Below are 18,043 nucleotides of genomic sequence, written 5' to 3'. Positions count from 1 at the left end.
TTTTACATTTTTATATTACCTCTGCACTCATCAGAACAACTCTCAAGTTATGCTCATAGTTGTTTGGTCCCGTGTCATTCTGCAGCCCTGTTTTTCAAGCAGGAAAGCAAACAAATAGATTATGTAGACTTAACCGTCTTTTTCCCACACTGCTAAACTCTTCCCCCACCTCTCTTACAGGATGACGTGCCTGGTCATGTGGCTTATCATAGGACAAGAAACACAGATTTTTTTGAAAGGTTCTTTTTAAAATAGCTGTCAACAGCTGTCTTTGAATAATGTCTCTGTAGCAGTATCACAAGTATTAAAAGAAGCTTTTGTGTTACAAAGCTTGGCCTTTCTGTGTTTCTTATATGAACTAACTGGTAACTTCCGAACACGTGCCTGCGAAGCAGGTTTATATACCCGTCATTCTGCTGAGCATAGGCAAGGAGCGGGGATGGGGCTAGGAACAATTGTTTTGAGTAACTTCTATGCTTTCCTTATTTTGTCCCTGCCCTGTGCCTGCTCATGCAGTTTACAGTCCCACAGGTCTGTGCTGAGCTGCTCGCCATAGAGAGCCTGGCTAACAATTTGGAGTCACTGAAGCGGGGTATGCACTGGTTAGTCCTCTTGCAACCGCAGTGCTCTCTCTAAAAGCCCTCTCCAGAGGCCAGCAAGCCCAGTGCTGTTACATTGGGTACAGCTGTCCTCTAGAAGGGCAGCTGTTCTGCCAGCACGTTCTGAAGGATTTTTGTGTGCCCCTCTTGAGCATTAGCAGCATGTAAGATCCATAATCTCAGAGAGTAAAAGCTGTTACAGTTTCCCCCTTCCAAAACTTCATTCAGAAAAGTACTATTCTGATCTCTTTTTAGCCTGCCTCTTGAAGCAGCAGTAAGCAATTATAGAAGCTGTTTTGTATGCTTGTCTCCAGTGCTTTGCAGTCATCGTTTTACTCTAAACATATGCTGAGAAGATCCAAGATCAGCATTTGTGGGCTTGGGTTGGACCTCTCCAGTTGTGAATTCCAATAAACTGTTTTCCTTTATAGTGCAAGTGACCAGAAATTTTGCTTATTTTAGTGCTGCTTCAATTTGTCTGAGTGATTTATAGTACACTGGGAACATACTGCTTTTTAGCTTTGTGTGTTTGTTAACGAATGTGATCTGTCTGGCACAAACCTGTACTTTCTGTATGTGAAACCCTATCAATATATAAGCTGTGGGAAGGGTCACTTTTGTATTTGTCTGTGGCTTGTATATCTGAAGATACCAGTTTGCATGTATACCTTTTTGTTCTACACTCAAAATAGTTAAGAAAAAAAGAAAAACACTCAGTGAATAGGTAGTAAAAAGGAAACAGGAGATTTCCAAAGGCCTTGACATCTTTTTCCTGCAAGACTTTAAATACTGTGGACTTGTTATCCAGCTACTACAGTGATAGGATGTGATAGAAATGTTTAAAGCAGTCAAAAAAGAAATTCTGCATGTTCTGTCTTTAAAGTCAAAAGGGTAGTGGACTGTGTTCACACTGAAACATGAATCAGATCCATGTGTGCAGCATGACATTCTCGACAGTGCAGCTGTGAGAAAGCACTGTACTATATCCCAATGTGAGTGATATAACAGTGTTAGCAGTGACCACTAAGCATCTCTTGGAAAAAACGAGTGTTTCTTGGTATTCCACCAGTTTCCTTCTAATTTCTAACACACCCTTGCTGTTGCCGAGTCACAGCAGCCTTTTCTGGTATGCTGGATCTAACAGGAGACACAGTAGGCAGGAGGAATCAGTGTGTTTTCTGTGCTACTCTGCAGGCTGCTGTGCCACCACACCCTCCACAGTTGCTTATGGAATGTTTTCCATCCATCTGAGACGTGTCAACCGCTCTTCAGAGAGTGGATAAGCAGATACAGCTTAGGCTGTGAGAGCTCAGAACTCCCTTTCAGGTTTCATAAACTTGATTTAGGATATTTTGATAGTATGAATCTAGACTCATGAAAAACATTTACCTTTCCTTGCTCCACTGTTTTTACTCAGTATGCTTTTTAACAAAATCCACAAAGACTCACTGTAGGTTCTGGAGCAGCTTATAGTTTATTAACCACTGGCCATGTCCTGGATGTTTATATGGAAACCCTCAGTTCAGCTGAAAGCTAAGCTAAACGTATCGGCTGCCATTGAGAAGGTGCATGTATCACTCTGAGAACTAGCAGGGTTAAGGGATGCATTTTTTAACTTTTCCTCTCATTTTCTCCTAAGAGCAGACCTTTGTTCAAAACAAGCTTGTACCAGCATGATTGCACAGATTTAGATAAGCCTTGCAAATGACTTTGTGACTGCTTATTTACTTTGTCTAAGAAGCACATCTGAATTTGGTGTCTGCCTGTTTGGGAGGATTCATTTGCATGCAGACTAGTACCAAAATAACTCATCAGTCTGATTTCCTCAACAGTCTGTATGTGAACCCTCTGGAATATGTATAAACTTAGAGCACGCAAGCACATTCGTTCATCTGTCCCAGCCTGGAAGCCATGCTGCGTTGACAGATCCAGCTTTCATTCCAGCCCACTGTTCATTTCACTTCCACTGTTCTTGCGCAGTGCTGAAAGCATACTGGGTACAGCTGGATGTAGAGGAACAAGCATTAAGCTGTTTACTCTATCTCTTTCTTTCCCCGTGCATCGTAGGCAGAAACTGGTCCAAAAGAGAAGACTTCTAGAAGAAGGGCTGCACTGTAAGCTTGACTGCTGGTGACTGCAGGCAGCTCTATATATGAGGTACTTTATGAAGGGCAACTCAATCTGAATTGCATGAGAACAACTCACAGGGCAGCCTTGGTATCTCAATGTAGGTGTTTCTTTTGCATTCAGTTTTTCTCCCTCAAAAAACAATAATAAAAAAGTAAAAAAAAAAAAAGAAAAGAAAGCGATTTTCAAATTTTGGTTTATCCTAAACTGAGCTAAGATTTATTATGCAGCCATCTGTGTTAGTTAAACTAGCCCAGTTTGAGAGAACTGCTGAAGTTAAACCAGCACAACTCCCAGGCAAACTAGTTTTCAGCTCACCTGCTGATACGAGCTTCTTATCTCAAAGAGTCTGATTGAGTCCTCTAAAGCAACATAAAAATAGGCAGAGCTATACTCTCCCTGGAGCTCCTCATCTTACTAATATAGCCCTCAGGCTATCACCCGTCTGAAATGAGTGGGAATAGTACATTGTTGTTTAGACTCTAAGTGTTTTAACAGGGTAGAATCAGGCCACAAGAACAGTGGATTTCTCTGTCGCATCTTTCAGGGGTCATCCCTTGTGTCTTTCTTTTTTGAAGTATTTTGAGAAGGTTCACAAGGCTAGGAAAAATGGCTCGAAAATTCCAGATATACACATGCTAAAACAGCAGATTAGTGCTCCATCCCACACATGTTGCCAAAATTAGATTTCCCCAAGGGAAAAGACAGTTAAAAAAAATAACCAAACAAGCAAAAGAAAACAGTGTTTTTTCCCTGTGCACTACTGGAATATTAAATTAAAATTGTCTTTTTATTTTTACAGTTTTGCTGAAGATCTTAGGGAAACAAATCTTGTAAGATGTGTCTGTCAGTGCAAAATGCAAGCATGTCACACCCTGTGAAGACCTTTGTCTGAGTTCACACCTTGAATGTTCAGTAAACCGCTTTGATGAGGGTTGAGTCCCTATGAAGAGCTCTACACCTATATTTTGTCTTTCTTTTGGATAGTACAGTGTTCAGAAATGACTTGTGTGGAATCTGTGGACATGTATAGTTAAAGAGGAAGCTACAACTGTCTCTCTAACAGAATCAAAGGCCTGGTGCAGAGTAGGGCCCAAGCCACTGCTGTGGCAAAGTCTTGTGTGAGCTAAATCTCCTTAAAGGAAGGCTGAGAACAATTTTTCACTCTATTGTTTTACCATGGCATTTAGTTAGCAGTCTCACATTGGGATGTATGGGGAAATAAAAACCTCAAGAATTATGGGTCACTTCCTCCTTGGTCAGCTTTGAGCAAGGTTGCTGTCTTTTTCTGTTTTCCATTGTGCAGGTGTGCAGGCCACAAGTTTGACTGTTGAGAGAGCTTCATTAGGGGGACAAAAAAATCTGAACAACTCTGAGAGAAAATTTTAGATCTCTTAATTTAAGCATTGGGGGATGGGGAACAGAGAAAAAGTCAATTTCTGAAGAGCGCTGAGTACTTGACTTTTACCATTGGCATTGGCTGTTTGTTTTTGTGGTTTAATATAGGTTAAAGGGGCTAAATTGATGAATCTAAGTTTGAATGTCTTGGTCAGGTAGGACCTCCCATCCCTAGGGTATTCCTTCCAGCACTGGTGGAACAGTGATAAATCCAAGTAAGAACATGTGTTATGCCAGTACTTGTGCTGCATTTGCCCTCTAGAGAGGCAGGACATTTCATTCTCTTCATTTGCCCTCTAGAGAGGCAGGACATTTCATTCTCTTTATTGATAGTTGAGCATCTCTCCCTTCTGCTGTTTCTATGAAAAAGCATCAGAAAACAAAAGAGCATTCCAGGTCCATACAGAAAATAAAATGCTATACTGCTTTCTAGTGACAGAAAAGTAAACGTTTACATTTAAAACAAGAGGAGAATTTCCAATTATTTTTTATTATTATTACTTTTCTCATCTTCTAGCCTAATGCAGTCTTTCTGAACAAAAGTTTGTTTCTGGAACTGTTTATTCCTTAGGCATGCACCAGTCTGCCTGTCATCTGGGAACAGGAAATACCTAGAATACCTGGTTTTAGAAATTCGATTTTGTAATATAACATTGAGAACTCTTGATTTTAGGGCTATTATTTTTGAGCTGGAAATACATCATGCTACACTTGTCTCTCACACCAGAACCCCAGCTGGCAGTATCAGTGGTTTGGAAAGGATGGAAAAGCCTTCTTTTCCAGAGCAGGAGGATTCACAGTATTAAGCCGTGTGTAACCCCAGCTATGATGATATGGTCTCACTTTCCTTTGGAAGCACTGAGGTAGAGAGAGGGTCTGCTTTTCTGCCAATAAAGGCAGAACAACAAAATGGGGAACTCCTGTATTTATCTCAGCATCAGGGATACTTGTTTTCTCCACCTGCTACTCTCCAAGCCTTCTACACATTTTAGTACTAATAATGCCATGAAGGACAGTTGAAATTTGCATTGAAATGTTGCTTACATGGGAAGTGGCTGGCCTTATCTATGTCTCAAAATTGCTGTTTCAGTAAACCCATGAAAATTTCCATTAACGTGGTTATACTCAGGTTCACACGTTACAGTTCTGCTATGACTCGCTGATGGTCAGACACTTCACATATGTGTATGTGCTCATGAGAGAGAAAGCTATGATTGTCCTGTAGGTACGTGACTGGAGAAGAAACTGTTCTCCACACAGAACTACAGTGCTAGCACTTCCATTTGGGTTTGAATTAAAAATATCAGTAGTACACGGAGATTTATAGACAGTAGTGCTAATACACTAATTCAGCTTTCTTAATGATACAGTAATGGACTGTTCTACATCAAAGCAGGGAACATTTAGCGTTTTGGCTTCTAAGAGAAAGAGAGAGATGTTTAACATAAGGCATGGTTAGAAAGTGTGTTTAAGTTGTCATAAGCATTTACTAGCCTCTCTCTAACTTTTCCAAGCCTGTTTTTTTATTACATTTTTGGCCTGACTTGATTAAATACCAGATTCAAGCCATACCTCAGATGACTGAAGATACTTATGTACCTGTGCAGCAATGTGGCCTATATGGCTGAACATCACAGGGGTCTGACTTACAGGCTGCTTCAGTGTAACAGGGAGGGATAGACAAAAAGCAACCAAAAAGAAACAAAAACCAATGGGGTATCTCCTGGTGCTGTCCTTGAAGCTGTCTTGGTGATCGTTTATTCAGATAGACAACTTAATAATGACGTGGAAGAAAAATTACACGAACTATTTTATTAATTGATGTTCTCACTGTTCATCTCATTCTTGACATTTGTTCTCACTGTTTACATTTCCACGTCACGTTTATGGAATGCTGGTAGTAGTGACTGTTTGCATAAGAATCACATAATCAGAATATTTGGGGTTGGAAGGGAACCTTTAAAGACAGTCATATTTACGTATGTTTTAAGTCCACACTTAACTAAACAAAGCATACAGATTACTGAAGACAAGACTCTGCAGGAACTTTGTAAGCATTGTGCATGCCTGAAGCATGAGGCTGTCTAGAGTGCTGAACAGGGAAGCAAACCTCAGTCCCTACACAGCGATATGTGTTCATCCCCCTCAGCTCATTTCCCAGCCCTGCTGCACAGTTTTGAAACTGGCAAGGCCATTTTGAATTTCTTTTCATAAGATGTATGCAATCAGCTGGCGTCTGGAAAAAAACACCCTTGAATTCCTTGAGTTTTTGAAAAGGTGTTTTTCACTTTGCTACTGGAGTCTTTACCATGTTGATTGAAGTTTAACTTGTTCAGTTACTCAGTAGTAGATGAGAATAGACAGACTGGAGAGTGAAGCTCTTAGCCAAAGTGTCCAGCAGCCACCCCAAAATCCCCCATATACCATGCACGGCAACCACAACCATGCCACCCTCCGACTGACTCTTAGTCTTCACAGCTGCCCTTCCACAGGGCTATGAGGGAAATACAGAAACATCCGGGATTGAGTGCAGAAAGTGCAGTCTGAGTGCAATGTTTGCCTCAGAAGCATTAGTAGGGCAGGCATGTGATGGTGAATGTTGATACAAGATACAATTCCAAGCAAAGATGGAATGCCATTGTCCAACTTGGGGAGTTTTCACGTGGTCATATAGCCTTCTCACACTGGAGATGCTTGTGGAAAGGCTGACAGACCTATGGTATTGCTTTTATGAATGCTTCCCTGTAATATTTGGGATAAAAGGTGTCTTTTCACTAGGACTGCTTCTTTCCCTCTGTGCTCTCCTGCAGCTGGCAGGGGCTGAAGTTCCTTGAGCAGTTACTGTATATAATAGGTTTCCCTCACATCCTAAAAATATTTCTTAAGCATATAATGCCTTGCAAGGTAAAGCTGCTTTTATCCAGATTCTCTGTCTTCGGGTTGAGATGGGCTCACCAAGCTTTGGTGTGTTTAACTGCGTCCTGACATTACAGCTACTACTGTTAGGTTTTACCATTCATAAGAAAACCCCTTCATTACCAGCCACTCTCTCTTCTGTCAGGACTCTGATGTTGTGGTTTTTATTTGTGGAATGATGCAAGAGTGGTGCTTGCCATTTCCCTCTTCTGGTTGAAATGTCTAGTCCTTCCCATTCCCATTTCTTCTGGCAGAACTTCATCCCACAGGAAGGCAGACTGGCCAGCAGCCCAGACTAGAGCAGGAGTAGGCCAAGGTATATTCAGAAGCTGACCTGAGCTATTGTGCTACTAAATTTAAATGACTGTTGCAATGTTTTTGCCACTAATCAAGTGAAGTTTTCTTCCAGCAGTTATGAAATGCAGCAGAAATATTGCTAGAAATCTCTCCAGAAAGGGGAAAGTACTGGAAAGTGGAGAGGGTTCTATCCCACCGAGTGTCTGTGAACACAAAGTGAAGAGCCTCTAGAGGAGCAGTGTGGGTTGTACACAGAGTTTTGCAAGCCCTTGAGAGACTTGGTTTGCAGTGTAGTTGAAGCGGTGAGCTGATGCTGAGGTTGGTTATTACAGACTATGAACCCATTCATTTGTTTCAGTGGCTGGCTTTTGAAACAGGCAGATACTACTTTCTTAATTATCAACATCTGAGTCCATATTTCAGCCTTGACATACTCTGTTCCCTTGCCATTTTTCAGTGCTGCTATAGTCCCTGGATAAATTCATTCACACCACTGTACTTTTCAGTGCTTTGCTAAAGATGGCCATCAGTCCAAGGGGGGACGATACAACTTGCATGTACATATTTTCAGCGTTGTTGACTTTTGGGTTTTCGTCCTTTTGTCTTGTTACTGACTAATAGCAGTTTCTTCAGCTGATTGTCATAGAATTATTGAGGTCTTCCTAGGCCTTGCAAGCAACACATTTTTCCTGCAGGATGGATATTGTGTTCTTCTGTCATATTGTTTTCTATGAAGGGGAAAACTTTTACTTAGGTCAGCCAGAGGAGGATCAGCCCCCTAACATGTTTTTGGCTTGCTCAGCTGTTCCAGTGTTTCTGAATGCTGAATATCTCTGTTCCATTTAAATAAACAGTGCTGGAAAAAGAATCCAATTACAGTAGTAGTTGTCAGTGTAGAAAACCAAGCTATTAAATTCTGGTGCATGGCTGAATCTCTTTAGTTCCTAAATAGCATAGATCAAACTGTTTCTTCCTTTTTTGTGAATTAGTGGCACAGATAAATTCTGGCAAAGAGACTACTGCAGTTTAGACATTAAAACATTTCACCTTTTTAGTATAGAAACAGTCTGCATGCTTTGGATACATAAAATCAATATATAATTCCAATTGCACATTAATAAAAGGTCAGATTAATTTTATATGGTAAATGCAGAGTACTGCTACATAAAGCAATAATAGGATGGACTGATGCATTAGGAGGATGCATTCTTAGTGTGCTTATTACATGCTTTTAAACTGGAAAGCTATTCTTCTAGCTGGGGCAGACTTTTGCCTATTAAATCTTTCCTTCAAGTTGTCCCCGTGATTCCATTTCTCCCTTTTTGTTTTCTCCAGACATACATGCCAAAACAAATCCCAGAGCCCTCATCCAGCAATTGTACTGCAGGGAGAAGTCTGGATAAGATCCCCAGCATAGCCAGTAAACACAGTGTGATAAGTGGGTAACTGTCACTGCCACCCAAGGGCATCCTGGGGTACTCATGCTGCCCTATTGGAAGGAAGGACTGAACTCAGGTTTCTGCAGCAGTAAAGTAGGGCAGATGAGTAAAGGAAAACATTTTAATAACTATACATTATTTATATCACTAGCAGGCCATTAAATCTCCCATACAAAATGCATTTAATGAAGGGGAATATGTTGTTTGAACACTGTGTAATTGTCAGAACTAACTCATCTGGCACAGCAGCATGCTTTGCTTCTTGAGCTATGATGACAGTTTCGTGAAATTGCCAGCAGAGTCAGGTTGGCATTTCACTATAGACATTCAGACTGATCTTACAGCTGAAGCTCCAAAGTTGTGTTGGAGAGATCTAAATTCGGTCTCCTCTTTTTTTTTTCTGACACATCTCTATAGCTCTTTCATCGGTCTACCTGTTGGTTTCTGACTCTGTAGATGCATTGTAACCCTTTTTTTCCTCTCAACACTTTGCCTCAGTTTAGGTCCTAAAGATGTAAGTTTTTCAGAGGATGACAAAAATCATTCCATTATGCTTTTTACCCTGTGTACATCTGTGCTTCCCTCAGAAACACAGCCCAGTTGTTGCAGTCCTAAGTTATTGTTTTAAGTGAAACTCTTCATCACATTTAATAGGTGGAGCATTGTTAAAACCTAGTCAAAAAACCTTCTCTGTCTGCAATTTAACTTTAATTTGATATTCAGCTTTGAAGGAATCAGTATGTAGCAGGGTTTTGCAATCTAACTGGGTCTGCTTACATAAGGAAAATAAGCCTTTCCATTACTGCATTTAGAGTAACAATGAATTTCAATTTCAAAACAACAATTTTAAGAAATTGGAAGAAATAAAATGTATGGGTAGGATGTTAAATATTTTCCTAGCAAGAAGACTCCTGAAGAAATGAACTATGTTCTGTGGAATCCCTGAGTACATAAAATGCCTATCACTGTGTGCCCTTTTGGCAAGTTTCGAGCTTTCAGAAATACCTATGAGCTCCTAAAAAGTCAGCATTTTTTTTTTTTCAGAGGAAGGCAGTGAACTAAGGCTATTTTGGCAAAATCAAAACGTGAAGTCAGATATTTGAGGAAAGTCAGTTTCTTATTGAGTTGACTGCCATCCTTTTTTTCCTCTATTTTTCTTTTTTTTTTATTTTATTTTGATATGGCATAATATGACAGAAGAAGAGTAGAACAAGAAGTGGTCTTCACTCTTCTAATGTATTTTGTGCATCATTTCATGCATGCAGGAAGATCTGTTTTTAAAATTATATCAGTAAGAAGGAACTCTTACCACTAGAGTGAAGAGAGTAACATTTAGTCACTGAAGGCTTTTGTATGCTGGCTATGAACAAACCCCATGTGGGGGTTCTGTGCATGTATTTCTTGATATCAGTATTTCTGAAATTCTCAAACCATATGGGAAGAAATGACTCAAACCTCTGTTTCACATCTTTCAAGACCTTGTTATGACTTATCCACAGAAAACTGTGTGCTGTGGGGGTCAGAGGAACAGGTTCCTGGTGTCTTGATAAGCCACACAGTACTGGACAAGGAATTCCACCAGTTTTACTTTCTCATTCCCTGTGTGCAGGCCTGTTCTCTAAGTGGGAAATAAGACACTGAAAATCAGGCACATCAGGTAACTGCTGTGCAATGTCTTTTTTTCTGTGTTTTCACAGTGATACAGAAATTCACTGTGAGAGAAGAATTAAAGATAGTGGTGGAGAATTTATTATTTTTCATGAACTTTCATCCAGAAAACAGCACAAATCATGATTTGTGCCCTGTAACACTTTTGGCTTTAACTTCTGTCTACATGCAACTTCTCTTATCTGTTAATAAGATGAGAACATCATCACAGCTTATGTTTCATTTGCTGCTGAGGTGTGGGTATCAGCATAAAAAAGGAACAAAACTTTAATCATTGTGAAATGTTATGTTACCTTTGTGCTTCTTTGTAACCACTGAAAGCAGTTACACACAGGATGTCTAACTTCTGTTCATTCATTTGCCAAAAGGAATTTTCACAGCAAAACAGTCATCAGCTGTAATGTACAGTGTATATCTACCCTTCCATTTCATAGAGAAGAGATGGAGCTATTTGATTTATTAATAAACCAAAGTGATTTTGCCATAAATCAGAATTCAGTAGATAGCTTTGTTCCTTACGTAAAGTACTATTCTAGTTGGATTTTCTCTCCTCCCAGTTATTATCTGGTTAAAGATCTTAATCACATATTTCAAGTTAATTGTAACAGAACACAAATACACAGACAGTTAGATTTAATGATAAAGGACTTTTAGTTCCAAAACTGAGTCATAAATGAAAAGAATCCAACAAACAAAGGAGAGAGAAAGACTATGTTGCATGATAGCAATGGGAAAATCAGGTAGGTTTAGTCCTCTCTGATCTTGGCAAGATCTTTCTTTTTTTGTGAAGACTTTAGTTCTAGATTCTAGGTGGTTTTTTGATTCTTATTTGTAAAGTTGCTGGCTTTACTGGCAGGTTTTCTTAGCAGAAAGGGAATTCAGTCTGCAAACTTCCAATTGCTCTAGAATTTAATACTGTACAGCACTGAAGCCATGCTCTCTGCTGAGTTCAGCAGCTGCAGAAAACCTACATTTGATTGTGTTGGGTTTTATTAAGTGTCTCTAGGATTCCCTCAGGGGTATTCATCAAAGATGTTCAGATTTCTTCCTTTTCTTTTTTAAGACCACTGAATGAAAATTTGTGCTAAATAAACTGTATTATATATAGCATAATAAAAGACAAGAAATGTTTCCCTTTCCAGGCGTTTCCCTTCAATTTACAGACGCAATTTAATCTACAGTGGTGATTCTTCTGTAACACAAGCCTTAGGCAGACAGACAGTATATTATTGAAAACCCTTGAACAATGTTTGAAGATTATTTTTCCTGTACTATTTTTTTTCTTTTTTCCTGCCAAGGAACATACCAGGGTAAGGAAGGAAAACATGATGTTCTGGGGCAGCTGATCAGGTGTTACATAGACAGCACAGGCTTTCCCAGCACAACAGGATTTGGAGTGACTTGGGAGAACTTCACCTTCTCCAAGAAGCTCTAAGTCAGCTGCCAGGTAGCACTGGCTGCAAGTATAGTGTCTCTGTAACATGAACCTCCAACTGCTGGAGGCAAGAATGCAGGGAGAGTGTGTACAGTTTAGGAGCTGTAGTAACAGATTTCACATGTCAAGGCCTGAAAGCTTCATGATGCCTGTCCTAGCCAGTGATTCTTTCCTTGTCACTGCTGATGTCTGTCCCTGTCTGAAGTGAGCAGCTGAGGAACAAGCGTCAAAGAGAATAAACATGTGGCTTTACATTATCTGCCCCATTCTACAGCATAAGGATGTCTTAGGGCCCTCTCTATAACTAGGTACTTCCGAGCATCCACAGCATCAAACTTCAGATATGTAGAGAATTTTTAGGTTGACAGTGGGAAATATCTAATGACCTTAATTACCAACAGTATTTGGTGCTGTGAAGACAGTCTGAATTTCTTGCTAAGTCTCAGGTATTTGACTGCCAACTTTGATGTGATTTAGGACCCTGATTCTCAGCATAGCAATCTTCTTTGTCAGAAATGTCCTTTGTTTTTACTCTTCTTCCTCCCCTCCTTGTTTACAAGCTGAATTCTGCATGTAAATGCTGTTCTTTCCTCCAGTGGGCTGTAGCTGTCTCTAAGTGACAGCCAGTCTTCACAGTTCTCTTTATCATCTGTTGTTTCTTGAACATACAGGAAAGATTTGCAGGCATGGGTTGTTTGAATTGTCTCCTATATACTGAAAGTTTATCTGTTTTCCAGGTGTAATTGGTAGAAAAATGACAGAGGGCATTGATGATGATGCTAACATATCCTCTAGTTTCTTTTGTCTCTTATTTAGAAACTAGTTGCTTACAGCTCTTCTGAGCAGAGTCAATATCAAAAAAAAGACACACCTGTTTCAGGGAAGCTGGCAATAAGATTGTGTCTGTCCTTTGGTTACTGATTCTCCATTAGCTGTTCCCATAGTGTGTTCTAAAAAGTAGTGGTTGGGATCTACAGCTGCTCAGCAAAACCATTATAAAACATAACATTTGCAGTGTTACCATTGTGGAAAGCTTATAATATGGTAATTCATAATTGGTTCTTTCATTCAAATGGTATTCAACGTGATTTTCTAAAGCTAGTCCTCACTGATGTAGGCAAATAGTCTTCTCAGCAGCACCAGGACTGACTATCTCTGATTTCATTGTACGGTTTGTTTGGTCTGGCAAAAAAGGGAGAGCCTTGATTTTTATTTAACAAAATCAAGTAATTATGCTGTGTGAGGATGTTTTCCTCAGACACAACAACATGCTAACTACAGGTAAACTTAATTAGTCAGCAGAAATACTAAATTCAGACTAATGAGCTAGAGAATTGAGAAGATTTTTAAGTGTTAATTAGGAAAAAGTTCTTCTGCTATATGTGTGTAATTTGCTGTAGTAGATTAATTCATCTTTTTTAGCATAAAGCGATTAAGAAGTCTTCTAATATTTCAAAAGCTCACATTAGCTTTTTCATAATTGGCAGTGTATTGACTTACATTGTCCTAGATTTCCCGTAGCTTCACTGAACATGGAGTATGTCAATACTATTGAATAGTTAGAGCCTTTCAAGATAAATTTCATTTTTCCATTACAGAACAAAAACATTTGACTTCTGGGCTTGGCATCTTCTATCTAACACTTTTAGAAACTCACATTCAAAACAAAAAAGTCATACTTGTAAGGAAGATTTTGGAAGACATCTAAGGAATTTTGGCACTCAGATCCCTGTGATTTTCAGTGCCAGTGATCAGTGTCATTTATTTGACTGCCTTCGGAAAAAAAAAAAAAAAAAGACTTTAATATATTAAAAGCTAGAAAATAAAGTGATTTTGGCTATAATTTGCAAGTCTTTGCCCTAAGTAATTAACACTTTTATTATTCCAGGACTCAGAATTTGACCCCTTGAAGTTCACCAGTGTCATTGAATGCGAGAAGCCAAACAATGACTTAAGTAGGTTTCGAGGTTACATGTGAGTATTTCATATACTATCATTCAGTAAACACTACTTTTCTCTAATATAGAATAAAATAAACGCTAGTTTGTTTTGAGCTGTGTTCTGTAAGTTGCATCTTTATAAGGGCTGTGTATTTAAGGCTTTTTTTAGTGGATTCTCACTTGAGAATGGATGGAAGCCTCACGTTTCAATTCCTTAAAATGGATTTAATTGTCAGCTTTGATCAGTTTACACTCCAGAAATTAATGCATGAAGCAGTGCAGTTACAGACATGCTTCTCCCTTTCCTTCCCTCCATGAATCAAAAGAAGTTCATCTGGAAATGGGAGGAAATAGAAAACCGGTCTAAGAGAGCCAGCAAACAAACACAATCTTTTGCACACTGCGTTTATGAAGATGGGTCTGTTTGAGGTTTCTTTTAATATGTGTCATTGAGGAAAATCAGAAGGTAAAACTGGTATTTCCCCAGCTATGGCAGAATTCCTTTCCTCTCATACAGACAAAAGAAAGCAGTTGGTTCACAAAATGGACGTGCTTGTAGAATCACCTATGGCACTTGACTTGATTCTAAACAAACAAAACTGCAGTAACAGGGTGCTAATGTCTCCGGCCAATCAGTCCTGCTCAGAAGAAAATGTTCTAATATATACAAAGCACTTTGCTTCTAACATAGCCAGGACTGCAGTGTGTATGAATGCTGATAGTGGTGACTTGGGAGATGCACTCTTGCATGACTTAGTTTTCTAAAGTATGTAACTATGGAGAGTGAAAGCCCAGGGTATTTAATTTTTGTCTAAATTTTAGTGAAGAGAGTTAAACAGACACTTAATCTGTTTAGAATACAATGATTTATCACCCATATTGATTAGGAGTGATAAGCAGTATTGAATTGCATAAACGGCACAAGGTAAATTGCTGGACCTTGGGGAGTTTTTTATAGTGATGCTATTTACCACCTTAGTTACTACTCTCAGATGTCGCAGATTGTGTAGGATGTACTGTCAACTGGGTAAATCAGGACAGGTTTTTCGAAACTATATCAAGTTGTAGTGTGGGAAAATGTGTTGCTTTATTTAGCAGCTCAAAGCCCTACAGTTCATTTAAAGATAAAAGTTTAGTATTAGACATTACTGCATGAGGGTGTGTAACTGTCTGCATTAATAGAGAGCCTACCCTACTGCAGAAATGACATTTCCAGATATGGAAATGGAAAGTTTGGCAGCTTTTCTAGCAAATTTCATGTGTGTGAATCTTAGTTCCCAAAATATTGAGCAGGGGTTGAGTACTGTAGAAGATATGTATAAATTTGTCTTTTATTGTATATTTACTTGTGTACTGGATAGAAGGGATGCCATCTGGAGTGACCTTGACAGGCTTGAGAGGTGGGACAGTACTAATCTCGTGAAGTTCAACAAGGCCAAGTGCAAGGTGCTGCACCTGGGTCAGGGCAGTCCTAAGCACAACAGGCTGGGTGGAGAATGGATTGGGAGCAGCCCTGAGGAGAAGGACTTGGGGATATTGGCTGACAAGAAGCTCAACATGAGCCGGCAGTGTGCTCTCACAGCCCAGAAAGCCAACTGTATCCTGGGATGCATCAGAAGCAGTGTGACCAGCTCGTTGAGGGAGGGGGTTCTGCCCCTCTACTCTGCTGCTCTTAAGAGACCCTGCCTGCAGTACTGTGTTCAGCTCTGAGGCCCCCAACACAAAAGGGACATGGACCTGTTGGAGCATGTCCAGAAGAGGGCCACAAAAATGGTCAGAGGGCTGGAGCATCTCTTCCATGACGATAGACTGAGAGAGTTGGACTTGTTCAGCCTGGAAAAGACAAGGCTCAGGGGAGGCCTTGTAGCAGCCTTCCAATACCTAAGAGGTCCTACAAGAAACCTGGAAAGGAACTTTTTACAAGGGCATGTAGTCACAGGATGAGGGAGAATGGCTTTAAACTGAAAGAGGGGAGACTTAGATTCTATATTAGGGAAAAATTCTTCACTGTGAGGCTGGTGAGGCACTGGCACAGGCTGCTCAGAGAAGCTGTGGTTGCCCCATCCCTGTCAGTGTTCAAGGCCAGGTTGGATAGGACTTTGAGCAACCTGGTCTAGTGGAAGGTTGGAACTAGATGATCTTTAAGGTTTCTTCCAACTCAAATCATTCTGTGATATGATTCTGATAGTCCATGTAGAAAACTACTGTAGGTTGTAAATTGCAGAACCATTTGAATTATGGTTCAGAAAACATGGTAACATCTTTTCAAAAGCTGTTGTTCAATATTGATTCTCTTTAATCTTTGTTATATTTTGATGTTTTGCAAATGATAAGAATATATTTTGCCACAGCAAAAAGCCAAGACATCGGTTTTAAATCTGGCAGAAAGCTTCAGGTGATTTTCTGGTCTCATCAGTTATGCTGCAAGAGATCCACAACTAAAGGATCACTGGGCGTTTGAACTTAAGTGGGGATCAACCTCTCAACAAAAAACCTCTCAATTTCCTTATTTATCACAGGAAAAGGCTTTTTCTTCCCCTCTTTTTAGATTTCCTTGATTAGTATCATGAAATCATGGGTTTATTTCAAATGATACATTAGTAAGTTGAATAGTGATTTGCACATCTGAACTGAAACGTTTCATTACTGCATCAAACTCAGATCTTAACTCTTACTCAGAAATCTTACCAATAGTTACTGCTTGAAAGAAAGGTTCAGATAGCTCCCAGCTGATAACAGCTCAACTAAAATGTTCCTGAGATACTTTAATAGGGATGCTATGAAATAATAAACTTTCAAGAAATCCATATGTAAAAGGTGTGCTGAGACACTACTTTTGAAGCTTGCTTGAAGTTCTGACCACTTTTTAGGTTTCCAAGCTTGATTAAAACTTTTTTTTTTCATTTGCAATATTTTTATGATTTTTTTTATTATATCTCCTTTTACCCTGGCCTGCCTGTGCTATATTCATTACCTATAGTGATCCCATTTCAGACTAACTTTGGAAAACAGAATTTTTACGTGTTTACCACACACATACACAAATATTTCTATTCCCAGAAAATTAGTCAACAAAGACATTAGAATCAAAGGAGCTCTTTATATTTAAAAATGCACTGAGATGAGCCTGGACCTAACCTATATGTGCGGAAGTGTAGTATGCACATTATTACTACATATGACTTCTTCAGTTATATTGGCACAATCTGCATTGAACACACACTGTGTGTGCAGATAGACAGACTACCAGTTCTATTCAGGTGCTTAGTTTACTAATGTTTTGCAATTTCTGCAACCTCAGGTAGCCTCATTTTTATTTCCCAGGAAGTCTTCTGTGCAAAAAGAATAGAGTAAAACCTTACATGCCCCCTGCCTGTATGGGTCTAGCCAGATTATGTACAGTATGCATGGCATACTTTCAAAAATCCCATTCCAGGTTCCAAAAATAACAAAATCAGCTTTAAAAACTTGTTTTGCATGTATATGGGCAAAGGAAAAGGAGGAGAAGGAGTTGGCATTCTGGATTTTCAGCTTTTTTGTGAAAGTAAAAATTGTATTATTAGACAAGAACAGAAAACTTTATCTGATCATACCAAAATAAGTATAGCAAGGAACTGTTATAATAATAATATGAATACATGTATGTATTTATATTTCAAAGCTTGTCATAAGATAGCAAACCCAAATTAGTATAAAATCATTTTACAACTTTTTAAGGGAAAAAAATGTGTAAATCTATACAGTGATGTCTCTTTAATGTATTCTAGTGATACCACCTCTCCTGGGGAAAAAGAAACCCAACAAAACACAAAAAAAAAAAAACAAAAAAGAAACCAGTGTCCAATTGCCTTATCTATATGTTCTGTTAGTGAGTCACTGGGAGTGAGGACAAGAAGGAAACAGTGAGTTTCCTCTAGTACCCCTGCCAGCTTCTGTCTCCCAGATCTTGATTCCATCCATGTTTTCTAAAGGTCTGGTGAGCAACAGGTGGGTTGACTGACTTCATTTGGATATGGAAAAGTGAAAAGCCATACCAAGCACAAGTAAGGATGAGTTGTGGTGAGAAGGCTCAGCCTGTGGGTGAGGGCAGTAGATTGGGGTCTTAACTTCAGACGCTGCACCATTGCTTTGGAGCAGTTGTATAAGCTAGGATTATGGGCATGCTTAAATTACTGTACACATACTTGTCCTGGTTTCACCTGGGACAGAGTTATTTTTCTTCCT

The 18,043-nt window shown here is 39.4% G+C and overlaps 1 protein-coding gene across 1 annotated transcript in view; it reads left to right on the top strand.

Annotated features, from left to right (window-relative positions):
- The window catches only part of ATP10A (ATPase phospholipid transporting 10A (putative)), a 109,824-nt gene that overhangs the window by 43,579 nt on the left and 48,202 nt on the right, over window positions 1-18,043 (top strand). Inside the window, exon 3 of the mRNA XM_061459740.1 lies at window positions 13,768-13,853. Within this exon, the coding sequence (XP_061315724.1) occupies window positions 13,768-13,853 (86 nt within the window). The remainder of the gene's footprint in view (window positions 1-13,767; window positions 13,854-18,043) is intronic.

This window comes from Pezoporus flaviventris, unplaced genomic scaffold, assembly GCF_033815535.1.
Source record: "Pezoporus flaviventris isolate CSIRO_AGI_PZ_B2104156 unplaced genomic scaffold, CSIRO_AGI_Pfla_v1 ptg000030l, whole genome shotgun sequence".
NCBI lineage: Eukaryota > Metazoa > Chordata > Aves > Psittaciformes > Psittacidae > Pezoporus > Pezoporus flaviventris.
This window is presented reverse-complemented; position numbering and strand designations above follow the sequence as displayed.